This window comes from Lepisma saccharinum, chromosome 10 (assembly GCF_977018435.1).
Source record: "Lepisma saccharinum chromosome 10, izLepSacc3.1, whole genome shotgun sequence".
Taxonomy (NCBI): Eukaryota; Metazoa; Arthropoda; class Insecta; order Zygentoma; family Lepismatidae; genus Lepisma; species Lepisma saccharinum.
The window spans coordinates 34,680,791-34,708,427 of record NC_139238.1 but is presented as its reverse complement, the minus strand read 5'-3'; the positions used below and the strand labels follow the sequence as shown (position 1 = coordinate 34,708,427).

The 27,637-nt window shown below is 38.8% G+C and overlaps 1 protein-coding gene across 1 annotated transcript in view; it reads left to right on the top strand.

Moving 5' to 3' along the window:
- Nucleotides 1-27,637, top strand: part of LOC145994061 (retinal guanylyl cyclase 2) — a 317,639-nt gene extending 290,002 nt beyond the window's left edge. Inside the window, exons 17-20 of the mRNA XM_083130147.1 lie at nucleotides 16,356-16,527; nucleotides 17,556-17,648; nucleotides 19,128-19,305; nucleotides 26,681-27,637. Coding sequence (XP_082986273.1) covers nucleotides 16,356-16,527; nucleotides 17,556-17,648; nucleotides 19,128-19,305; nucleotides 26,681-27,488 — 1,251 coding nt within the window. The 3' untranslated portion in view covers nucleotides 27,489-27,637. The remainder of the gene's footprint in view (nucleotides 1-16,355; nucleotides 16,528-17,555; nucleotides 17,649-19,127; nucleotides 19,306-26,680) is intronic.

The window sequence follows — 27,637 nt, the reverse complement described above, 5'->3', positions numbered from 1 at the left end:
TTCTAGCCAACTCATAACTAGTAATAAGCGAAATACCCACTTTAAAATAATAATATAAAATAGTAACTAACTTAACTTCCGAATTTCAATAAAGGTCTGTTCTGGATACCAGAACAAATCGTAGTTATGCAATTTTTTCATCTCGTACCATGTACATTATATTATGTTTTCATATTATATCATTGTATTATTGTATTACATTGTATTATTGGATATTATTGTAACTAATATTTAAATAAATTGAGCAGAATAGAAAACTGGGGAACCAAAATTCGGAGGAAATTGACTTCATGGTATGTACGGGTTATCACAAATGATCTTCCAGATTTCAGATATATGTAAATCACGTTTAATGAAGCTCAGATACAAAAAGGTTACACCAATGTAAAGAGTCTCATAAAATTTTATTTCATGGCCTCACAAGTGTTCAATTTGAGTCCCTTTGGCAAAACTTGCATAGACCCATTCCAGTGTTTCCTCGTTTACTGACAGGCGGCCAGTTGACTTTCTTTTACAGATGCACCCCCTATCTTTAAAATCAGAAACATTTACAAATTGAATGTCCACTGCGTGCATCTGCACAAAACTTTGTACGGAACTGTCGCTGCACAATAGTAACAGACTGGTGTACGTGGAAATCTAACGCACAAGACGCTTTCCTGTCTTCGTCGGTAGCCATTTTCTCTCGTAGTTATTATGCAGCCGTATCGGAAATGATATGAAATAAAACTTTATGAGTTACTCTATATTGATATAACTTTTTTGTATCCGAGTTCCATTAGACGTTATTTACATGTGTCTGAAATCGGGATGATCATTTGCAATAACCCTGTATTTATAGGCATCAAGCGCATACCCCTGAATGTATGCAGGTGGAGGTAGGTTCTCTCAGGAGGGTTCTCAACTTTGTAAATAAATAAGTACTAAATGTGTGTGTGTGTGTGCATGCGTGATCGTTTTGTCTGCTACCGTTGTAAGTGGAATACAATATTTGTTTATAATCTTCAGTAGAATAGCATTATTTTCCTACCACCTTTGACTGTTCTGCATTTGCAACTTGGGGACGAGTCACAATTCCCGAATCCAATCAACAAGCGAGCCGCTGACGTCATTTTAACCCAGCACCTATCGCTAGGGACCTTGATTTTTCCCAAATGCGATAACACCTAAAAATGTTAATTGCTGGGGGGGGGGGGTTGTTTATGTATGTACACTCTCCGGCAATAAAAATGGGACACCTGAATCCTGAAATACTTGCTTCCCTTCAATGCGATATGTGTGTTGCCTAACTATACGGCAGTGTCAGAAGTAGCCATTGAAAATTTACATGTTAAATCCACATATCGCCGTACAGTTAGACAACACACATAACGCCTTATAGTGAAGCGAGTATTTCAGGATGTAGGTGTCCTATTTTTATTGCCGGTGAGTGTACAGTGACATGTTCTAAACGATTTTTCATCCATTCGTAATCACTAAATAGAGCAAATTTTGCATAAAATGCTAATTGTAGCCTTTTGCAACACATTGTGTGCTTTAAAAGAAGATAAATACCGCGAAAAATCCATCATTCTTCTGTTTTATGCTTAAACACAAATTGAAATTTACACATGTATAACTTGCACATTTTCCAAACCTTTATTCAAATTAAAACTATGGTGCATGTAGACATGAAATAATCCCAACAACTACATGAAATCACGTGTACATGGATGTTTTCATGTTTGTTTCATCTGCTATGGTAACATTTAGCATTACTGAACGATGTACCGGCTTTCTGACGCGAGATCCAGTGCACACCTACCGTCACACGTGCGCCATAAAGCCGGTAATTGTCGCTAGATAAATAATGGAAAACTTCATAAAAAATTGTGTCTGGCGTATGAAACTGTCACGAACAGGCGTACGCCATGTGATCTACAATTTAAAATGCTAGTGTAAAAGCCACAATGAACGTATAATTTTAGGTATTTTGCAGAAAAGTGCGCTAAGATAAAAACTCAAATTTGGGGGAAAATAACAACAAAAAGTACAAAAAATAACACCGATTTTAGAAAAAATAACAGAAAATGGTCCCTAACCTTTTTGCTAACCCTCTGGTAGGCTCACTTCCTAGACTTAATCAGTTAGCTGGAGAACTGAATTCATGAAATTTAAAACTTGAGGAATGTTTTCGTGTATAGTGAATCTTGATTGATTTGGTGTTTTAAGTCCACTTTATTCACAGTAAGGCTAATCAGGACTGGACCTACAGTTTAACGTGGGATCCGAACCACTATGTGCCTCTACCGGATCTGGATAGACAAGGCTTAGCATTAAGAGACCATAGTGACGAAGCAAAGGTAGAAATAGAGGGGGGAACGGCCCATCATGCCCCTCCAATCGCCGCCACTGAAGGTGACCTTGCATCAATGATTTTAAAACTAAAAGTGCCCAATATCGCAGACTGCAGACTTCTGGAGACTGCCTCTCTACACAACAAACACATTCATTCATCGAAGGACAAAACTGAAATTTTTACAAGTTTTAAAAATCGTCGATGTTATTCTCGTAGCTTTTTGTAGGTTCACATTTTAAAATTTCATGGCTCGACAGGGGAACCCCTCCCCTGATTACGGGCCTGCTCGACTTAATAAAATGCGTCAAATATTTAATAAACTTGCTGCCAAACAAAACTAAGTAATTAATTTCTAAGAATATAATTAGTCTATCTTGAAGTGTATAATAACGTTTCCACTTTTGGAATGTATTGAATTTATTGAATAATATATAGATACTAAATGTTAGTCATTTTCAACTTGCTGTTTGAGAGAACCCTTTCTACAGACATTTAGCAACAAATTAACAAGAATACCATTCATACGTATTAATAAGATTAACAGAAAATTTAAGTAAACCAGTCATATGAACTAATGATCGAACGATACAAGAAAATTCATTATATTTTTATTCAAGTACAAAAATGCATTCGAACGTGTTTCTGGATTCATCCTAACACTTCATTCTTTCTTTATGTATTTAAATATACTGTATATCATCAGGGGATCGCGTTGAGTTCAGGGGTGTTGAGTGGCTGCAGCGATTTTCAGTTACCCTACAATGAAATGACTGGAAGGGAAGAGCAGCGAGTATGTGTGAAATTCTGCGTGAAATTGAATGAAACTTTCAAAGAAACTTACGACATGTTACATGAAGCCTATGGCGAGGAATGTTTCAGATTAACACAGTGTTACGATTGGTACAGACGTTTAAAATCATGTTGAACCTCCATCAAGGACGACGAATGTTTAGATCCCATGTTAAAATTATGTTAATCATGTTCTTCGACTGGTAGAGAATCGGAGTTTATGTTGCATGGTTCCACGTTGAATGCAGCATTCTACGTTAACGTTACTCAACGATTACAAGAAAAGGTGCAGCGCAATAGGGCACAGATGTGGTAGAACAAGTCCTTGATGGTTCATCACAATAATGCATGCTCATTCCTCACTCGTTACCTGAGAGTTTTTGACAAAGCACCAGACACTTGTCCCACAACCGGCCTGCTCCACTAATTTGGCACCAGCAGACTTCTTCCTCTTGCCCAAGTTGAAATCAAACCTCACAGATTCCAGACAATAGAAGAGAAGAGATCAAGGGGAATTCGCTACAGAGTCTACATGCCATTCCAAAAATGGAGTTCCAGCAGGCATTCCAGGACTGGAAAATACTCTGGGAGCGGTGTGTGCACGGTGCAGGGGAGTACTTTGAAGGAGACAGGTCGAAATAGCTGGTGAATTTTACCATTTTCTCAATTTTGTAAAAGTTCGGTTTCTTTTTGAACAGCCCTTGTATATTTAAAATTAATTAAATTTCCTAGTCTCTTTCATATATAATTTTCCCTCTATTCAATGCTAACGTCCTACTATTCGAGTACCAGGTGTCTATGCGTTTCACAAGCTAGCCGTGATTACACAGCTGATAGACATAATCTGCCTCCGGCGATTCTCAGCTGAACACCTCACGGGTGGCTTTGAAGTGAGTTAATCATTTTCGGCGCTGTCACCATCTGACAGCCGCTAATGAGGAGCAGCTGCCCACGACTTGTCAATATGGATACGCAAGTTACTACAGGATGACTGGAAGGAAGATGTTGGATCAAAATTTTCAACGTCCATAATTTGAAAAACCTAATAGATATTCGAGACGGATTTTTTACATTGTAAAATCTGTTACAGCCCGATGTGGTCATGGTATTTATAGAATCTATCTAAGTTTTCACAATCCTCAGAGAGATTTTGCAACAGAAGGAATACATTATTTTACTTCGAAAAGCCTTAAGGCGTTCGTTCACGATCAAATTGTCATTGAAAGAGAGCTATCGCCTAATCATTTATTCAATGAATAAATTGTATAAATTTGAAAAAAATGACGAAAGTTCTACCAAAACTAACCCACACTCTCTACATTGCCAATATGGACAATTTTTTGATAAAAATTCCGTGTTTGAAATTTCAAATTGCTTCCATTTTTTGATCGGCGAATAAATTGGATAAATTTTGAGAACTAACGAAAATTTTGTGAGAACTAACGGGAACTAACGAAAATCAATCGATCTGGATGGTTTTCGGTTTGAAATGTTAAATGGGTCGGGCCAACTTCACATTTTGCCCACCCATTTATTTCGTGAATAAATTGGATAAATTTGATAAAATGACGAAAGCTTTAACAAATTTTACTCGTACTCTCTACAATCTACCAATACGGACCATTTTTTGATAAAAATTCCGTGTGAAAATTGGAAAACGGGAACTAACGAAAATCAATCGATCTAGATGGTTTTAGGTTCGAAGTTGAATATGGGTCGTAAAAGTGTGAAGTTGGCCCGACCCATTTATTTCCCTAATAGTTTCTATGTATTTGCGGAACTAACCTAAATCTTAAGGGAACTAACGAGGAACTAACGTCCTGACTAGGTTTGAAGTGGGCAACGAAAGTGGGTTGGGTCAACTTCACAATTGAGCATTCATGACTCAACAACATCGACAATTGAAAGTCGTTGAACAGCAATCTTATTGGAAATCTTGAAAGGTCGGAAATTGCTAATAGGCTGTTTTGCTAACCAATAGCCAACGGAGACCCATTGGAGCTGTGAATCTTCAAACTGCGATATCTCCGGAACCAGTGAGGCTAGGAAGTGCTTCGAAAATACTTGATTATAATAACTTGAAACGTTGACCATTGAGCCAACGAGGACGTTACTTTTTCCTGCAGGTCTCGAAGGTTAAGCATGTGTTAAGTAATGACAACCTGACGGTAGCATCCTTACACCTGGAGGGGTGATCCAAAGGTTCCTGATTAAGTGCAGGAGTGTACAATGAGTAAGATTTGGAGGGTTCAACGTGCGTCAACACGCTAACTACTAAGCGAGGGTAACAAAGCGGCAAGGTAACAATAAATGATGCCATGTGGAAGATCGATAGGTCGCGGGTTCGAATCCTGAAATCGTCTCTGTGTACATATGCATATGTAGCACATGCAAACTCGGTGAACAAGTGCAGTGCTTTGAAAATAATTGATTATAATAACTTGAAGCGCTAACCACTGAGCCACCGAGGCAGTTTCCTTATCCTGCAAAGATGGAAGGTTAAGAATTTGTGTAGTAATGATAACCTGACGGTAGAATCCTTGCACCTGGTGGGATGATCCAAAGTTTCCGGATATACCAAGAGGTGGCAGTGTGCAAGTCACGAAAAGAAATAAATAGACTAGTGATTAGCCGTAGCATAGATAATTTTCTTCCCAGAGGAACATGTAGAGTACATTAGAAAGAAGTGTGATGTTGATGTATTTTATCTGTATGCAATCCGAGACACCATAAAAAATGTGAATTTCATAATATCTCATTCTCACAAAATAGAAATAAATAATATTCTGTACCTCGATCCTCCTTTTATAATCGATTTCAATAGCATGTGTTTTGATTGGACGACAATTGGTCACGAAAGGCTTTAATTAGAACCGTTCCCATTTAGAAATTCTTGGGCAGTAACCAGACGAGGCCACTCCGTGACTTGCACGGTATTGGCTAGTGCTTGTGACGTCACCAAGAGGACACGAGCGGAGAATGCATTGCGGAGAATGTAGTAGGATGGCCCATGAAACGCTGTGTTTTCATAAATCTTTTGATATTATACACCAAAACTGTTAATTTAATTTGACAACAAGAGATGAAATACGTGATAGGAGAATACATTTATTCCAAAACAATGCCTAGTTTATTTTTCAGACATTATTTGCGTGATATCTTGTCCCCGTAGTCCACTGCCGGCTTCTCTCTCCAGCTAACCTATCGCATTTATTTTAAATATTGTGGCGTTCTAATTCTGAGGAAAGTTCTTGTCCGGGCATATTCTGATATGACTTATTCCTGAATATCCTGGAATTTCCCTTTAATATTTTTACGTTACTTTTCAGATTCTCCAAGTAGATCGTAACGATGAGGATAAATTTGTATTTGTGTCTTTTTTCTTTAGCGTCGCTTTTCTTCCACTTTTGGCTAATAGCGACGAACAGGATGAGTGATGATTAGTTTAAATTGATGAAGGGACACTCGCAGAGAACATCTATACCCACGCGGGACTGAACCGGGGAACTTCGGAGGCGAAATCAAAAGTCGACAACTTAACGTCCTCGGCTACCGAGCCAGTGAATGAATTAGATGATGGAGAAGTCGGGAAACATTCAAATAACAATATTTCTTCCAGGTAATATATCCTAGGAACTTCATTCTTGCGGGCTAACGAGGCTCTGGCATGTGGGCCAACGATGTGTGTATTACTCTGTAGGGTTTGTGCTCTTTGTCCTATTCACAGGTATTTGTGATCATCTCTTCATCCATTTCATCTACTCACCATGCATTTTCATCGTTGCGATTAGCCAAGTGGAAAATTATACGTAAAATAAAGCAAGAGCAATACAAATTCAAACAAAAATTATGGAACGAACATGCTGTTACGTCTTCCTGTATTTTAGGCACGTCGCACTTATCAGCCAACAGTCAGAGATTGCTTTCGATCGAATGATACTTCTAAGAGAGCTAAGGCCTACCTACCGACTGCCGGCCTCACTTCTTCCTGCCGAGGCGGGAGATCATCGAACCTGTTACAAGGTGACATGTGGTCAGCACGACGAACCCCCAGTCATTTTTGTAAGATTCCATGACCGGATTACGCTACTCATTCGTAGCTCCCCAATTTCCTCACAATTGCGGGTGTCCGTTAGTCCCATACACAGTCCGAAACCTCAGAAGGAAAGTTGTTATGCTTCACGAACCTACGCGTTCCGTAGCTGGAGCCAAAGCATGACGTCTTAGATCTAAAGGTCACTATGTGGAACTAAATATGTACTTAAATATTAAAAGCAAGAGCACCTTCCGCACATTGCAACATGCCATGAAGGAATATAGAGATTAAGATTCACACTCTCGGCCATTTATGAAGGTGGTGTTAAGTTTGGAGGAATAAATTGAATCAATCCTGCTGAGGAAGTGGCGAATCCAGAAATTACCCTTGGGAGGGGCGGATTTCAGAGTCGGGTACCTCATCGAACCTACAATTGCACTGTTAGTCCATTCTTCCTTCCAATCCTGGATGATCTGGGAATTAGTTCTGCAATGGTAGGGGCATATCTACCTACCAATTAATTTGTCAATTCTCTTCTTGGCCTTCCTTGCACCAGAATATGGCGGTTCTGTGTTTGATTATTTGGTCTTCATTTGTGATTATGTTATTTTTGTTACATATGTTGTATATTTTAGGTAGTCTTCTCAGATTGGTCCGTCGAAAGAAACTATCGCGTTGTAGATTATGAATGTGTATGGGTTTGTAAGCGACATAGGGAGTCTGAATATGTTCGAACCTATTGCTACCAATTTATTTATTACAGGCTCAGCTTTTGAAGTTACGTAATCCATGTCGTCGTTGCATTTCTCGTAATTTCACACGTAGATATTTAGCTTCCTTCACTCTTCTAAGATTTTTCTCGTGAGTTTTATCTGTGGGCGTTTGTTCCCATTCAGCTTACCCTTTAGGATTATAAATTGGTTCTCCTGGGTGACAATCGCCAATTTCGCCATATTACACAAGTCCTCGAAAGAGTTTATCGTAAAACTGGACTTCCTTTCCAACTCTGTTCTTGAATTACCTTCCACAACAATTATTACTTGATCTGCAAAGTCTATTATGCTTTTGATCTCCGAAATATTTCCTAATTTTTTGAGAGATGGCTCCAAGTTTAGATTCCACAATTCGGGACCTAGAATGGATCCTTGCGTTGTTGATTTTGAGGCCGTGAAGTTAGACATCTTATGTGTTTTCCATCTGATATGGTTCGTGGATAATCTATGTCTCTCGTGGTCCTGAAAAGATGGGGCCAACTAACGTCGGTACAGGTAGATGTCAGTTTGAAGCCTCACAACGCCGTCAACGTCTCTACCATCTGTGAGGGCCTCTTTATTTCAGTTGGAAGAGGGACGCAAAGCCATTCGTACCTTACAGCCTTGCGCCGGAGAGCCAACTGCAATCGACTTGATATATCGATTGCAAATACAGTCGATATAAATGTCGATTGCATCTGTGTATAACAAAATCTCGCTTTCATGTCCACAGCGATCTCTTGTAATACACCATTCTTCCTTTTGAGTGTGCAAATTCTGTCATGCACAAATCTAAGGTAATAAAAATTGCATAAAGCACTTGAAATACCTATCACTCAACCTAACCTACAAGCTTAAGGAATTACTTCGCAGACCCAAAAGGAAGAACCATTAGTGGTATAACATACTATATCAATACCTACATACTGGCTATGAAGACTTACTTCATTACATACCTACACTTCCTGAAGTGACATGGAAAAATCTCAGGAATTACTGTCATTACTGTAATTGTACTGTGGAAAACTGGTCAAGTTCACCCCAGCATAACAACAGTGGATGCTGAGTAAACGTAGAACCTTCCCGACCCAGAAATATTCCAGAGCTGACAAACTCGAACAGCTCGGAAAACCTCATGTACTATCACACCATAGTATAGGGCCACCAACGCAGAGGCAGCCCATTGTCCTAGGTGGAACTTTCACGAGGTCTCCTACCAAACGGTAGGGAAAACCCTTATCGGGAGAGATCCTACAGTTTTCCTTGTCATCCGAATAACAGGAATCCATGAGATATAGGGTGGAAATGTAACATGTAAAGTACTTTAGATTATTTTTAAAAAAATTAAAAGAACTGCCTTGGTCAGGAACTATAGCGTGTTTAATATGGAAACTAGGCATAATCGTGATACAGCAAGAATCCAAGTTACTTCAGGAAAATCCTGTGTGTTATATTTTGTTAGCACATAATATAACACACAGGATATAACTAGTAGATAAAATAGCAGATAAAGAGAATAGCTACCATTCATTCTGCAATCTAATCATCAATTTGTATAGCCTACAGCAGCGGTGATGGGATTCTATGAGTTCAATAGGCACCATCTAACTGAAATCTGGTTGGCAGGCTTTGACACTCTAAGACCTGCTGGCCATAGGGTTTATCTATTTTACATAAAAACACGTTTCAACATATATAGCATTAATACGGGTCCCTGGTTCGAATGTTCTTTGTGACTGTCCCGTCATCTTCATATTCGTGAGTGGCCAAAAGTGGCAGAAAAGCGAAGTAAAACAAGCCAAATCAATGTAGCATTAATAACATAAACACGCCGGTTATGTGACTGTGTTAAGTGGCCGACTTTCGATCTTGCCACCGAAGTTCCCGGGTTCTAATCTCGATCTGGACATGGGTGTCCTTGTAAGTGTCCTTTAATTTAATCACATCATCACTAAATTCCATCGCCGCTATTAGCCTGAAATTACAGACTGAAAATAAAATTCAAAAACTTGCGTACTATCCTGCAGCTGCCAGCATCTCTCCACTTGAATGGATATCCGGTATTAAAGAACTTTTACCTTAAGTAAAGTTTAATAGAATTCTTATAACCCTACGTGTTGGGCCTTCAAGTTTGGGTGTAGTTTCGTAGTTACTGTAACGAGCTTCGACAATGATCAAAAACTGTTGCATGTTAAACATTGTTGTGCTGTTTTGTGTCAGCTCACTTTCATTTACAAACTACAGAATGTAATAGAATAAGTTTCGAACCTAAAGAAAGTAAATATTGAAACTGAACGTGAAGTTAGTAAATCTTTGCACTTGGCCAACTTTACTTTTTCTTTTTTAATATAGCCATTTTGACATTCTTGCTCTTTGCCTGTATCAGTTCATTTTGAATTTCAGAACGTGGATAACTTTAGTGAATCTCATTTATTTGTGTACTTCTGAAATGTTATTATGCCTTGTTATCATATTTCGAAAGACATTTCACCAAATACGTGAAGTTTTTCTGTTGTTTCTGCTGTGTAGCTATAATGTTTTTCGATGTTCTCGAACCGCTCATTTTTAAGAAGTCAAAAATTGTGTTTATGCTTATCAACCTTTGTAAGAGAACGTTTTATTGTTGTTGTTTGGCTTCCTGAATATTCTAAAATCAGACGGCTACCACCCGGTTTATTTAAAATAGTTGACGTATTCATTCAAATTGTAACGTTTTACTAGAAAATTATAACCGGTTAAATACATAATGTTGTAGTTTTACCACCCACAAAAATTAGTCCTTTACATGTATTTTTCTCACCTTTATTTATTACATTTTTAAAAGAAAATAATAAGCCAATGGGACGCGAGGCCCCTTTGCCCATAATTCTTCCCATTGTCACGGTAAATTGAAGGTCAGATATGAGGAGTAAAGAGAATAACGAAGGAAATGAAAACGTATTCTCTGCAGTGGTCTCGAGTCTGATTTCCTTTTAAGGCACCTTGTAGACTCGTTCTGATCCAAATCTGAACTGTAGGCCCAGTTGCCAATTAGCCTATCATGAACATACAGTGGACTTCTCGAGCCTGTTAAACGTGGTAATAAAAATACAGAACGAATGAGTCTTGAATATTATTAGGCATAATAGTACATCCAAAAACATGGCAGTTGGAATAGGCGATCGCCCCTTTTGCCCTCACCGTAGATCCGCGCTTGTGCTGCCGCAACTTGTTTTTTTGGAAGCGATGATTACTTTATTCAAGGCGATTATCTTCTATTATTATTGCACTTGGCAATAGCTCAAACAGGGTGATTTGTACTCATTGTACCCGCATTCAAGAAAAGGTGTGTATACGTAAAAAACCCGACCCATTTATTTGAAGCTTCCGTACACGCTAACGAAGTACGTTAGATTATGTCCCCTTCATGACGTCATAGCGCGCAGAGGATCATGGGAAAAAATCTTGGAACCTCGGGAATGGCCTACCTAATAAAGGTATCTTGGACAGTAACAAATCACGAATGCGAGAAGAAACATACATGACGTGCATTCTGAATGTCATTGTTCGTGTTTCATTTTATCGTGTACGGATAGCTTTACGCACGAAAGTCTTAATGAGATCTAAATGGAACTCAAAGGTTCTGTTCACATTGCAAATTCTACACGTAAACCTCAACTTCTCCTTCCTACTTGGAATCCTCGAATAAAATCCAAAAGTTTCTTCGAGCTTCAAATCCACCATGAAACCTTAAGTTGTTTTCCAACTTCCTATACTCTTCGGAACACTTAAATTCCTTTACAATTTTAAATCCTCTACGAAATACCTGATATTTAGGAATCGGAAGTTGATGACCTAACAAATCTCAAGAAATAACCTTAAAATTCTGTAAAAATGACCTAATTGTTAAAAAAATGACCTAAAATAATTTTCGCTCTTAAAATGAAAATTATTTTTTCATGAATTAGGGCTACAAGAGAGTAGTTAAATAATTCTATAAAACCCGTTATTTGGTGCGTTAAACTACGGAATGAAAGGGGGGGGGAAAGCTATTAAGTGCTAATGTGGTTTCTTTATATTTACTTCACAGTTTCATACAACACGTCCCAAGTATTTTCTGATAAACCATTCACCTCCTTTCAGAGTGGGCTCTACATGATACAATAGTCGCTCATATTTCTCTCTCTCTCTCCAGCACCAATGTACAGTTATGTTCCAAGTGCATAAGGTTACATATATAATTTTCTTTAATGTGATTAATTTGACTTTAAAAACATATATTAAAGGGATAAATAGTGGCCAGCAAGAGAACTTGAAAGAGGCTTCACCCAAAGTATTTGAAGTTTGCTGGAGGAAAAACATATTTACCACAATTAATTATTTAATCCATTGCCAAAGATTTCATTTAAATATAATATTGTCCTTTGGCATTGACCATAGTTCGATTATTGCGTAGTTGCTAATAACTAGACCTCGGGTTTTAGGTTTCTAATCTATTTTTTCCTTTAAAGGTATGTAAGAAATAATATGTTATGTCATCGTTTCGTTAAAAAACGCAACAACTTATGAAATTTTACAGTGCCTAAAAAACATATTTTGCTTGTTAGGACCTATTTTAGGTTTATTCACCTAAATCCAGCCTTTTTAAGTTTTTATATATTTTTAAAGATTTTACAGGATTTTATGTCACACAGAGGCTTTGTTTGGTCACGAGAAAGATACAATGACGAACGTGTTTGGAACGTACTCCCTACCTCCAAGTCCATTGTGATTTTCCAAAGCTCTAAACAAAGCAAAATATCTGGTGCCACTGTTACCTGTACAATACAAAGTGGTCTGATATGTGTGGTCTTGCTCACTTTCGCGTCACTTCGGTGCTTTGTGGCATTCACGCCTTGCAAACTAACATTTCAGCATTGAAGTTTGCACCACTGACTCTGTTTTTGTTGAAAGATTATTTTCAGCATATAAGATGATCCCCACAGACAAAATTGTGGAGTTTCACTGTCGATAACATGAAAAACTACTGTTGCCTAACTATACGGCAAAGAGTGGATTTTATTAGCACATTTCCAATGGTAAGTTCTGCCATCGCTGTAGGGTTAGGCAACACACATAACGTTATGCAAGATAGTGCGTATTTCAGGATAGAGGTGTCCCATTTTCATTGCCGGTGACTATACCTAATCAGCATTTTTCAGGAATTTTGAACAATTTTAAGTTTTTTTAACCTACTTCAGGAGTTTTAGAGCCTAACTTAAGATTTTTAGTACCTATTTTAGGATTTTTAGAACCTATTTTAAAGTTTTTACAACCTATTTTCGGATTTTTAGAGCCTATTTTAGGTACCTAAAAGCACACTTTTTAGAACCTAAAAATCCGAGGTCTACTAATAACATCTTGTTAAGAAATTTAAATATGAATGTTTTGCTAGCAGATGCATTTTAAAATCACAAAACTACAGGCAGAGAGATGAACAAATAATAAACATCAAAAAATGAAAAAAATGCAACAAATGCAGAAAATACTGGAAATCGGCAAAGCCAAAAAGGTTGATAAATGTAAAAAAATGCAAAATAAAATCAACGTTTTCTGGTTCTAATTGAAGAGAAACTGACTGCTATCAGGTTTAGCATTGTCTTCCAAGGCCCAGAAAAAAATGATTTTCATTAACTTCCGAGCCCAACTGATATTCCTCCCAACTTTACTACCTCTACGGAACCTCTAAACCATGTATGGAATCCTTACACTTTCTTCCAACTTCACATCCTCTACAGAATCCACGATCTTCATTCCAACATTACTTCCTCTACGGAACCCCTAAATTTCCTTCAAATTTCAAATCCCCACTATGGAATCATTAACTTTTCTTACAACTTCAAACTTTCTATGGAATATCTGATATTCCTCCCAACCTCACTTACTCCACGGAATCCTTAAATTGCCTACGAATTTCAAATTCTCTACTGAATCCCTAAACTTCCTTCCAATTTCAAATCCTCCGCAGAATCTCTAAAATGTCCTTCCAACTTCAAAGCGTCTACAGAATCTCTGAATTTTTCATCCAACTTCAAATTCTTTCCGGAGTCCCGAAATTCTCTTCCAATTTCCGATCCCTTCTATGAATCCAAGATATTATCTTCCAATCTCAGTTCCTACGCGGAACCATTGAATTCTCTTTCAACTTCCAATTCTACATAGTACTACTAAATTTAAACCCCAACTTCTCTCATTGTATAAATCCTCACGTAACCTCTACATTGCCTTCTTAAAATTTCCAAACCACCATTAAATTTGTTAACTCTCCAAATCCTTCACAGAAACCTCAAATCTCCTTCGAGCCTTAAAATTCTTCACGGAAGCACTTCAACTCTCCCACTCATACCAAGTCCTCCACGAACCTTCTGAAATTGTGTCATTGTCATCTGCAGACCCACGTGTGTCTGCATTCGTGGTTTTACACTTCAGCATTGAAACCACAACTCCAGCCTCCGCAAAAAGTGGGTTTTGCTTCGCAAACTTTTGACAAACATTGAAGCTCCGCTAGACTTGATGCAGGACGTTCTAAATCCTGTCAGGAGACGGGAAATTCGTTTAGAAATTGCAAACCTTTTGTTTCATCTCTCCCGGTTGCCAAGCAACGCACTGAATGCATTTTAAACGAAAGACGCCTTCGGGAGATTGGCTATTAAGTTGTCGCCGATTAGGATGGAGATGTAGGGAGATTTGGAAAGGGAAAACTCTCAATTGAGATTTTCCTCTTAGCAAGGAATCTCAACTTCTTTCAGAGACATCCTCAAATATTTCCCTCGAGGGGAATTTTCGATTTTCTGCTCTTCAAAGTTTCCTTCCTTCTCCTTCAGAACCGTGTATCACGTCTCCTATGCTATCTCGATGTGCCTTGTGGTGTATCATTTCAAATGTACCCATTTTGCATCCCTTTTTGCCTCCTTATGTTAATCGCGACAATGGGGATGAACTGTTAACGTTCCATGAGTTCTCTGGATTCGAACCTAAGACCCATAACTTCGAAGACTGGCACTGAAACTGCTCCGCCACTTCCACTGATTAATTATTGTGAACGTTGGTGTGTTACTGTGTGCATGACTATGGGTGCCTCTACAGTACTTGAGCTGGACAGAAGTCCATCGAAAGATTGCAGATTCGAGTCTTAGTCTGAGCACGAGTGTTTCTTCCTGATTGCCCATTCATCGGTTTAATTAATGTATCACTCATTTCCATCATCTTAATTAAGCAAAAGTGGCAAAAACTTGCGCAAGAATGAAGAAACTACGAATACAAAAAATAAAAAGTATTATGACAGATTAACAAAGAAGCTCTAGCGTTTGGAAATAGAAGTAGGTACTCCTTCAGACTTTCTGTCCTCGACCGCCTGCGCTGGACTTTGAGGCTTCTTTTGTTTTCCCGGTCACCGCCGTTCGACTTTCAGGCTTCCTTTGTTTTCCCGTTGGGCTTTCGGGCTTCCTTTGTTTTCCCCAGCCGCAACCGTTATAATTTCAAGCTTCCTTTGTTTCCTCCACCGCCGTCGTTGGGCTCCCAGGCCTTTGTTTTCCCCGGCCGCTGTCGTTGGGCTATCAGGCTTCCTTTCTTCTCCCGGCTTTCAGGCTTCCTTCTTTTGCTCGGCCGCCGTCGTTGGGTTTTCAGGCTTCCTGGCTTCCTTTGTTTTCCTCGGCCGTCCTCGTTGGGCTTTCAATCTTCCTTTGTTTTCCCTGGCCGCCGTCATTGTGCTTTCAGGCTCCTTTGTTTTCTCCGGCCGCAGTCAATGAGCTTTCAGAGTTCCTTTGTTTTATCTTTTTTATGGTTTTATGGTTGAGTTAGTGTTTTAAGTCCACTTTATGCACAGTAAGGCTAATCTGGATTGGACCTGCAGTTTAAAGTGGGATCCGAACCACAATGTGCCTCCACCCGGTATCGAACTCGGGACCCCTTCATTACAAGGCTATTGGGAGGCCCTTTTTCTCCGATCGACGTCGTCGGGCTTTGAAAACTGAATTCAAGCATAATGGCTCCGTATATTAGGTGGCGCTCGTAATAAACCTGAGGCAGGGACCAGGCGGCAAATACTTTCTTGGCCTTATAACCCATGTTTTTAGCTCGAACATAGCCATTAATAGTTGAAATATGTAATTCAGAACTGTACTCCAGTCTATATCACAAACTAATGTGCAAAAACATTAGGAACACAAAAAATGTTCGACAGTTTCACCTCTAAGAATTTTACCTTGATACCTACTTGGCTACATTAATCTAGCAGAAGTCAAATTTAAGAATATTTGCAAATATGGAATTTATTTCGTTGGAAGACGGTACAAAAGGGTATTCGGTCAAAATTTTATTTCTAGTATTCCAGTGACACTGTTAAAAATGTCCTCTATACTGTTGTGTTTTTCTTGTTGTTTTTTATCTTAAGGAAATGTTCATTTCCGAATTTTACCTACAGGTTGAAACAATCGGAGACGCTTACATGGTTGTCGGAGGGCTGCCAGTTCGAATCCCCGACCATGCTGACCAAGTGGCGACAATGGCTTTGGATCTTCTTCACCAAAGTGGCCGATTCAAGATCAGGCATCTACCTTACACGCCGTTGCGCCTCAGGATAGGCCTACACACAGGTAATGATCCCAGAAATTATTTGCCCATACTAAGTTTGTATTCTGATAGTCTCAGCCAACAAATTTCAAAGCATACTGACTAAAACTTTGACAATAAATGTGATTTTTTATTTTTATTTAATTTATTTCACTTCGCTTTTTGTGCCACTTTTGGCTAATTTGCAAAGATGGGGATGAGTGGTGACATGATGAAATTGATGAATGGACACCAGTGATGTGCCGTACACTATAAGTTTACGTCTACATGCGTTATCTACACGTAATCTACGCGTAGATTACATTGGGTTTGTAGTTTACATAGACTACGTAGACAATCTAAAGTGCATCAAAATTAATTTTCAAGGCTTTCATGAAAGGAAAGTTATATTTTCAACTATACTGGTTCCTAACGAACTGAAAAGAATCCTATTTACAACAAAATGTATCTTCTCTTCTATCATCAACTATGGAAGAAGATTGCAAAAAGAACAACAGATGGCAGTTGTGAGGCAAAATTAGTATTTTTCCCATGAAACACTAGAATATTTCCTATGATAGGTTTCTTCGTAGGTGAGAAATTGTTCGAATTTGGAAGGGAGCGTATGAAAAGTTCTCCTTACACATCAGCAACTGATACGCAGTATAATTTTGTTTTACTTCCACGGCACCCTTTGCTAAGTATCACCTTTCGCCATGTTGTTTACATAGATTACGTCATCTACGTGTATAAAATAGTCTACGTGTAGAATGTAGACTATCGTTGTTTACACGTAAACGCACGTCACTGATGGACACTCACAAACATCCATGCCCAGGCCAGGGTTCGAACCTGGACTCCTGGCGTCGTAACGCGGTGTGCTAACCAATCCGCCTCGGGGACCGGCTTTTGACAATTAAGTAAATATTAAAGTACTTTTAATAGTATACTGATGCCTGTTTAAAGAACATTTGTGAATTGGATTAAATATTTCAAGTTGACCAAATTGAATCACATTTTTCTAACGTGTGTTATTGGCTTTAAATAATGAATTTATCATATATTTTTCCAGGACCTTGCTGTGCTGGTGTGGTGGGACTGACAATGCCAAGGTACTGTTTGTTTGGCGACACAGTCAACACCGCATCTAGAATGGAATCGACAGGTGAGTTATTCGCAAGCAATTCGCAGCAGTTATTATTATCTTACAGACCTTTTGCCGACGGTAAAGAAAAAAATTGAAGGGAAACTGGGAGGAATGGTGCAAAAGTGAAATTCAAAATGCCGGAAGTTTTTATCAGGACCAGTCCCTGGTTTACAAAAGTTGAAGATACAAGGAATGTGATAGTATTACTAAATCGTATTAGGTCAGGACATACAACTACAAAAAGTCATTTACAAAAGATTCGGTTCGTACAAAATCCAAATTCTACATGTGGCAATAAGGAAGAGGTACACCATATTATATCTGAATTTAATAGATACATACAAGAAAGAGATACATTCTACAATTTCTCTTTCACAGTGTTTGGAATCGTTGATTTGTGGACCTAACCTTACAGTTATCATTTTTTTGAAAGTGTAGAATACCAGTAAGAATTATTTGTATGAACAATGGATTTTTTTTAATGTAGACAAATTTAAAAAGAAATATGTAAGTTTATGTGCAGTACGTTGATCTGGGAAAGACTTCAAAAAGCGGTAATCCCAAATAAAAAAAGTTTCGTAACTTTCGCCAGTTACTGTAAGTTACCTTAGTGTTTAAATATCTACACTATGAGAAACCTGGCAACGTCGGCGTCATCAGTGTTTCAAAGGCAACAGATCCCGGTGCGGTAGCACAATCCTTGGTAGCACTGACAGAGATAATTCCACGCATTTAAAACAAGATGAGTGAAAAATCAGGCGAAGCCAGGCCGGCTCGGTAGCTCAGTTGGTAGCAATGGCACAGTATGCCAGAGGCCGGGTTCGAGTTCTAGCCTGAATTTTTCGATGAAATTTCTAAGAAGTGCATCTTCAGTGTGTTCCAAACAGTAAGGTAAACACAGTTGTGTAAGATATTCGGTCATCTGGTGTTTAAACTATACTCTGTCCCGAGAATTCTGGAGCGAGTGAACGAAACAAGTCTCTGCGCAAGTAGTGACTCGAGACGGCTCGACCAATGAACACATAAGAGGTGAAGTGAGTACAACTACCAGCCGTTTGCAGTAGCACGCACTTCTTTGCTCCGCCAACTCGCTTTCTCCACTTCTTTTCCATTATGGCGGCCAATACAGGGACAGAGTATAGAAGAGTTACCTGAATTAAATAATACTAATAATTGTTATTGTGCATTGCATGATTAATATTTAATTTTGTGTTGCCGACCTGATCCTCATACAAAAATTTCTTGTGACGTAGATTGAGGATCCTCAGAAATGTCCACAAAACCACTATTGGATACCTTTGTATCCAATTTGGGTTTGTCAGTGAAAAATCAACATATCCTAAAGCTTAAATTGGTAATTAATTGCATAAAACTGTTAAAATTGTAATAACATTTTATCCACCACGTGACGTCGTTGAATATTATGGACGGGTCCACCTGTATAAACCCTCACTATGATTATGAGCAGTACAAGCTCTTTTCCCTCTTTCTTCGCAGGAGCTGCTTGGAGAATTCACTTGTCCGAAGCAACAAAGGAAAAGCTCGACGAGGCAGGAGGCTACCGTATAGATTACAGAGGAGAAACAGACGTGAAGGGAAAAGGAAAGATGGCTACCTTTTGGTTAATCAGCAAAGACGGATTCGATAAGGAACTGCCTATACCTCCGCCATTAGAGTAAGTACATGATTCTTTCATATTTATTTTACCGCAAGATTTAATGTAAAGGTTGAACAATATTAGTTATTGCTCGATTTTTATGGTCAAGGTCAAAGGACTACTCACCCTGATCTCGGGCGGGCATCTATGCAAGTCTCGCCAAAATGGATAGTTCAAGGTCAAGCCTATACTCCCTACCTTTGACTACTTCACTCCCTTCTATCTCCCTCATTGCAGTGTTGCCAGTCAGGCAATTATTATTCCCTACAGCACAAGAATCGACAGCTTGATGTCAAAGGTAGGTAAAATGAAAATGAATTAAGATTATTAGATGTAGTCTAAGTTAGAAAACACAATATATATTCGCAATTAAAGAAAAGCATTTCCAATTAAGAAAAGCGTAGAATTTGAAGGTTGGAAAATTTGTAATTAGAGGCCTGCACAAGACCTGGAGCAGACCAGTTCGCGAGACATCGCTCCTGAATTGTCATGCAACTTGCGCAACACCCTCGCTTGAGCACCTTGACTGACCATCTGCCCAGATCGTTCTTGGCAGGTATCGAAAACCCGCCGGGTACCCGCAGTCGTAAGATACCTAGTAGGTCTCAGTGCGTTCATTCAATCAACTGCACGCCCCTCACTCTGCATGACGTAGTTGCTTCGACTAGAAACTGCACCGGGCGTACACCTGTCTGCAGTGTTGCCAACTGCAATATATTTTCACTACTTAGAATAGGGAACTCAAAGCTTCGTAAGCCACATCGCAAATGAAATGAGATTTACGAATGTTGCTACTCCCCCTCCCCCTACACACACAGATTGAAATAGGTTTTCCGTTGCACAGGATCCATAAGTACATATCGTAAACAACCAATATACGTATAGATATATAGTTATATAGGGCAGGACTGAAACATGTCACGTTCGACTTCGAGGTCGCGAGTCGAACAACACACTGTTCTACTGCGAACACCAGGGCCGTAGCCAGCCAGGGGCCAGGGGACAGGGGCATTGCCGTTACCCTCGTTTGGGGGGTGGGGGGGCAAGTACTTGGATAAACGTGCCAACAACAACAATCACAATAATAGTAATAAAGTAGCATGAAAGGCATTATTATCCTCATAAATCATGCAAAAAGGGGGTGGAAGTCGGTTCTCACGCATTTGTGTTGAAACAGAGGATTAGAAATATTTTTTTCAGCACATCAATTTCACATTAGCTAATAATGGAAAACAAGCACACAAACTGTTTTTGAAAGAAAGAAAGTGCATGATAAATGCATTCCAAATGTACATACATATAGCATGTAAAATTTCCATCTACAATATTTTCTTTTCACATGGAGCGACGTAAAATAAGAAATACATATGCTAACACTAAATTGTGTACATGTTCAAAATTTCATTAAAGCATATATATATTATATAAATACATTACATAATCAATTCATCCAACTCGTAACAAACCAACATTAATAGCAAATAATATCACGGGCCGCCATGGCATTCTCTGTTTTAAAACTTTTCTCACTTAGATCGTTCGGCGCCCAGGGCCGACTCCCGCTACCCCCTTGCTACGGCATTGAACTTGACGAGACTGTATAATATTTTATAATATATTTCTACTTTCATAAAATTTGAAATCAAGGGGTTGCAATTACCCCTCCATTCCCCCTCTGCAGGTGCGCTTGGCCGTCTGGAAGGAAAATGCAAGAAAAATATGAAAATTAATTCCATCTTGAGTACTCTTTAGCCCTGCTACTCTTAAATTCTGCTAGTCTGTTTTTTCTTGTACTTTAATGTTGGACCCACACCCTGGCCCCTCGGCTAGACTAAATTTCCGTCTAAGGTTGTGAGCAATGCCCCCTGCCCCCCTCTGGTTGCGCCACTGCGTGCCTGGTTAAGGCACCATGCAATGAAAAACAATTCGTTTTCAGTGAGGAGATTTTTGTTTGCTCGATCATTCATTTAGATAAATGAAGCTGTAATATTTCGTGCATTTCCTGGCAATAAGATAAAAACTGCTTACGCTGAACTGAAATAGCTAAGTATATAAATTCTCCTTGGAGGAGAAGCTCCTCCTAGGACTTTGTAGGATTTAGCAATTACGTAAGTAGGCAACACTGGCTGCAGCCGTCCACGTGGTGATGAAACACCTGGAGCGACACCCTGCCGGAGGGCTGTTTCCTTCCAGCAGGTTTTGCAGGCGCCCGGGTCTTGTTGAATGCCCAGTTACCTTGTAAGCGCAGAGCGCCTTGAAGACCAAGAACCCGGGTAAAGACGCAAGTCGACTCGTTGCCGTGGGCAGGCGAGCAGGTATTCCTGTCCTCGCGTGCAAGCGGGCAGCGGGTAGGTAAAAGGCAGACTATGCTGGCCTCTGTTTGTAATTGAGAGGGAGAATTGCAGAGATTTTTTTTTCGCAAAAATCAGATTAACAAAACAAGGGCAATGGCGTTTTTATAAAACTTTTTTTAAATCAAAATTAGTGGAAAAGCTTTCCGTAATTTATCCAAATAAAAGTAGAAAAACTTAAAGGTCCTCACGTTGCGTTTTGTTTTCTTTGATTAATAAGAGCTTCAGAATTTTTCCTGCAGTAATTCTATTTCTTGCATAGAACTTCACATGATATGCTTACATTACCAGGTGATAAACATATGGAACATTTGTACCGTTAGAAGTGCCGTATGCATGTGCGTGTGTGTTGATTGATTGGTTTCAGTTATTTTACTTCACTTTTCTGCCACATTTGGCTGATTGGGAAGATAAAAATGATTGGTGATAAGATGAAATAGTCCAAGGAACCATCACAAACTCGCATGGACAGTACGCAACAGAAGTCCATTGGAGAATTATACAGGCCATGGGTCCAGTCCAGACGCCACAGCCTCGTTAGTCTGCAAAATGCAGTACAGCGTGCATGTGTGTGTGTACACATACATAATCAACAATATTCTGAAAGTTATTTTTTTAAAGTAACTCACTTACTGATACTTGAAAAGTATGTGTAAGTTTCTTTTGCAGTTGCTTTCTGCTGGAAATTTTCTTAAAGTTAAAAAAAAACACAATCGGTGAACATTAATTGAAATAAAATAAATATACGAAAACTTACATGTGTTTTATTTATGTCTCTGTTACATAATATAAGTCTTCATATGTTAATATTTTTAGACGCGATGTACCAATTTCATCTTTTGGAACATAATATAAGTCTTCATATATTAATATTATTAGAAGCAGTGTGCCAATTTCGTCTCTGCGAGACATTCCAACAAATGGCAAGACTGCTCGTTCTATCTGCCCTCACCTGGATTTGTTTTCAATTTCTGCAGTGCGACCGGTACGTCAGATCAACATTTTTGATTATGGCTCGCGACGAACCTGACTACCACTGTTCCAGAACAATATCTTCGATTTCGGCTCTTGGCACATCATCACTACATATTGCCTGTATTGAGTTTTTTTCCTCTGCCTGGCGTTCCCTCTGTGTTCTTATGTACAGTAAGGAGGTCATGAATTGCTGTGAAATTACTGAAATTCGTTCATACTCTTACAGTTTACAATGTTTCTCGAAAGACGAACTTGCATGGGACATACTTCTTCAATTTTACAGTTATCTGGGCTGTCTGTTAATAATTGAAGGGTTCGGGTGTATACCATGGTAAGTGACATTTTGTTCACTTCTGAGTTCATTAAGAAAGAAGGTTATTAGAAGCTATGCTGTAGATAACTAATTTTCGTGTTGTGTTTACCAATTTCAGAAGGCTTCACTGAGTCCAATGCAAATTGTATGATATGGCAATTTCACTCGAAAATTGAAGGATGGAACATTTTACTTTGTAATTCAAAAATGACCAAAATATCACTTATGTTTTACACCCGAGCACTTCAATTATACTAGAATTTTTTTAGTTATTTTACAACCGCGATTGTCCAGTTCGGCTGATGCGAATTTTCCGACAATATTCCCGGCAAAAATTGCCTCTGGGGTTGACTCAGCCGATCACATTACCTTGAGATAAAAGGTCGAGATCATGAAAATGTGTGGAGCTCTACTTCCACTCCCATCATGGCACACAGGGAAAAGCACAGGGGTAGCTTTACCTTAGCTTGTCTTTTATTTTTATTTTTAGCTTATACATATATATAAGTAGGGTGAAACTGGGCATTCTGGGTCACATCCCCTTTTCAAGGTGAAGGCGCAACATGCAGTTGAGCTAGCAGAGAAATCCATACCTAATTTTTAAAACGTACTTTTCTTTCATAACCTTATTTACACCTGCATAAAAATTCATTTTAGGACTGTTTTACATGATTCAGAAAACAAAATATTTACAATGGGCCTTAGTCGTAAAATGATAATTGAGGTTGGGTGAGCCAATTTAATTTATGAAGTGTGAAGAATAGAGTTTGGTTATATTTGTCGATGCTTGAAGTAACGTATGTTCTTTCTCTTTTTCTTGCAACCTGCGCAGGGAAAGCCATGGGTAAGTTTGAATATAGAATATTATTTTCGTTTTGAAATAATAGTCGAGATTTCGGGGAACATCCTATCAAAAAGTCACCGTGCTTCTAAAAAATGTTAGTTTTCAATTGTAAAACATAATCCTGATGATTTCTTAGTATCTTAGTCACTTTAATATTTTTAAAACGATGATTTCGTACTGAAGAATTTATATGTTTTGCTTTTGTGTTAGGATGGAACATAACATGTAAAATTAAACTTAAACTCAAAACTCAAGAATGGCAAAAACTCGATTTCGGATTAGTTTTCGAGTTATTTGCAACAGGGGTCAGGTAAAATTACATACGAAGGATCTTTGATGAATGGAGTATTGGAGCAGCGGCATCTACGGTTGAAGTACTCGTTCAGTAGAGTGAGAGATCTGACCCCTCAGAATCAGTGCTGTAGTCGAGGGTATACGGTAATATACGCCATACTTCCTCTGGTAAACCTTACTGGTTAGCGTATACCTTCTGTTACAATGTGCATATCCCCTACTTTCGTTTAGTTTATATTTATTTATGCAATTTGACCATTACTCTAGTGAGCTTATGCTGTCAAATACTTATGGTTTGAAGTGATTAGGAACCTAGTATCGAGAAGTGTTAGTTTAAGCCACAGAAATATGTGAAGATACGGATGCAAACCACCTTGCAGTAAATGACGCTTATACTAGAGTTTGTACAAAACGTTCTTGTAATAGGTGTGGTGACGTATCAAAAGAGACATTTTCGAAGTAGAAGCAGCTCCAGAAGAAAACTTATTGCTCAATGCAGTTTTTTTAATATTATTAACAGTAGCTATTAACAGTGTCTAAACTGACAATTCAGAAAACAATATCAAAAAGGAAAAAAAATGATAGCGTGTTGTACGGAATCCCTTACGTTCAAATGGAATCATTAAAATATGAAAAATGCTTTCTCTACTGTAATATGCCTCATTTATGCCAATTGTGGGTATATCATCATAATCATCAGTATTCTATAATCAGTGCCTTTTTTGCAGAAATTAAATTATTTCGCCCATATATTTAATGGAAACATGGTCTCCACAAAACGTTTCACAAAACTTTGTGTATACGCTCTGAAAATTTTTGAACTACAGCACTGCTTAGGATACTGTTAACAAACATGACGTGATTGACTCCAAATGACGAAATGTTAGTTGCGTTTTAGTATTTTTATATCCGTACCGAGTACAGGAAGCGTTGTAATGTTCCAATGCAGTTCGAAATCTGACGTGAAAATTACATATTAAAGCACATCTCAAAGTTTATTTTAAAGAAACTTAATGAGCTATCAAGACTACTCACACTATGAACCCCAACTTATGTTCAAAGTTCCTCAACGGTGAATCGAACACGGAATTTCATTATTGCAAGGCAACAACGTACTGAATTTGTTTTCCTTCACCCGTTAGATAGAAACATTATTTTATTAACATGCACTATTAATTAGACATTTTCAATCGTCTAGTACTTCTACTTTCACTTATTCTAAGGCCGGCTCTAGACGAAAGCATTTCTCTAACATTTTTGCTAGCATAAATGTTATGTAAATGCTTCCAAAAATCTTATAGCAGATAGTACTTTACACGAAAGCATTTCATGGAACATTTCGGTTAGCTGTTGAGATTACAATATGTAATACAGTCAGCACCAAAGGCACGTCGAGTTACATCATCTATGGTGAGTGCACGGTGTTTTCAATTGAAAATATTCTTCCATGAGTGTACAGTAAACGCTATAGAGTATGTATTTAAGCAAAATACATTCTTTTGTACATAAAACCATTTAAAACGAAACGTTATTGGGTAGTTATCGTATTTTAAAAATGTGAAATGATACATTGTCTCACGCGGCCGACATTACATTTGCACTCGTGACGTAGAGATCGCTTCTGATTGGTTATGCTACGAAAAATGCTACGGAATCCTATCCTTCAGAAATGCCATGAAATGTGCCATGGCATCTGAAATGCCATAATATTTCTCAGTTTACACGGTAGCATTTTGGTCATGGCATAAATGTTAAGTAAAATGCTAAAGAAAATGCCCTCGTCTAAAGCGGGCCTAACACTACTTTTTGATACAGCATCTCTTCCTTCCTGTTCAGGCGAATAATTTTCTTTTTTCCTTTGGTCGAAGTCGAACCAAATACTCGACCAATCCGCAAACATTTTTTTGCCCAAATATTCATTTAGGGGTTCATTAAATACGACTACCCCACCAGAAAATATTCCCGAGAACCCTCTGCCTTCATCAACCATTTTTTCTGACGCCGTCACTGCAAAGGCACAATGTTATGTATGCGATAGTCCTGAGCTGTACTGAAACTTGGTAAAGTTTTTGCATAAGGAATTAGTTCGCCTCCGTCATTCTCCTCTCCCGCATTCCCTGTTTCCATACACGAGCCGCCGGACGCAATTTTACCTGACTTCTGCAGCTAATAACCAAATGAAACTAAGCATGAATAGTAATTTGCTGTACTATGCTTTTGTCTTATTTTAAGTTGTTTTTTAATTAGATTGCTTCCAAGATCATATGTGTGTGTGTATATATATATATATATATAATATGGTAGTCCTGGAATCATATGTAATACGAAATTGTGTTTTTTTTTTAAAAAAAATGGTCTGTGATTGAGAATTTTAATTTTTATTGTATCGACAATTTCAACTAACTACAATTACGTAGTTACAACACTTGAGATGTATCTTAATGTGGAGAAAAAGAGACATTATAAAGTTTTCCGTCTCTATATTTTGTTCAATTCGTATACTAAACCTAAGTGAGTAAAGCCTAAACAGTGACAATTTCGAATTATTTTTTCTATAAACATTTACTGTGGGTATTGAAGACAGTCACAGGGTTTTGTGTCGTTTCTTGCCCTCAGATTGGATGAGCGACTCATCAAGTTTGGTCGTACAGGTAGTATGGGATCGTCCGGCGACAAACCCGAGAGCCCTGAGCACAGATCAGCCAGTAACCTGACGCTCTCCGGTCAGCAGACCCCACCGACACCAGCAACGGTCACCTCAGCCACGACAATGTCTTCCGTTCTCTCAGTGAGCGAGGTGGCAGCTGCCCTCAGCGGAGCCGCTGGAGTGTCCGGGATCCTACCTTTCAGACCCCGCACAGGTACCGCCCCGCTGGTAGCAGCACCTCTGGACCCCAGGAGAAGGATCGCAGAGGATGATCTGTGTCTCCCGTACAATCATTACAGGTGTTTGTCCCCCAGTGATCAAAGTTTGCACCTTGTTCACAACGGCAAGGCCGGTTGTAGGTTGCTGAAGAGACAGTTCAGCTTGGACAGAGGTGATGATATCGCAGAGAGACGATTGTACAAGCAGAACTCTGCAGGAGCTGTTCCTCATGATCTTGAGAGGATCGAGGAAGTGTCCTTCCCCTCTGGAGAGATCATCATGCCCTCTCCCCCACGACCCACTCACACGCACTACAGAATGAGGGAAGTTTCGACCACACCGTCTTCAAGAATGTCCTCCATATCAGTGTCAGTCGAGTCTCTGAATGCTGTTAAGGCACCTATCCAACCCTCTATCTCAATAATAAGTAAGGCATCTGGTGGAATGATAGGATCTACGTCTAGTGCTGTGAAATCGACAATCGAAAGAACTACAAGTTCATCTGGTGCTTCTACCCATAGCAGCGGACATCAATCAACCACAGATCATAGTCCTTGATGTGTGGTTCCGTATGATCTCAACAATCAGTTTAATCCGTGAGTCAAAGTCTGTAGTCAATGGACTTTGGTCAAGGTTGATCCATTCGTCATAGAACATAGTTCTAGAATTGATTCAGTTTAATTAATTTATTACTCGACAGAGTCGTT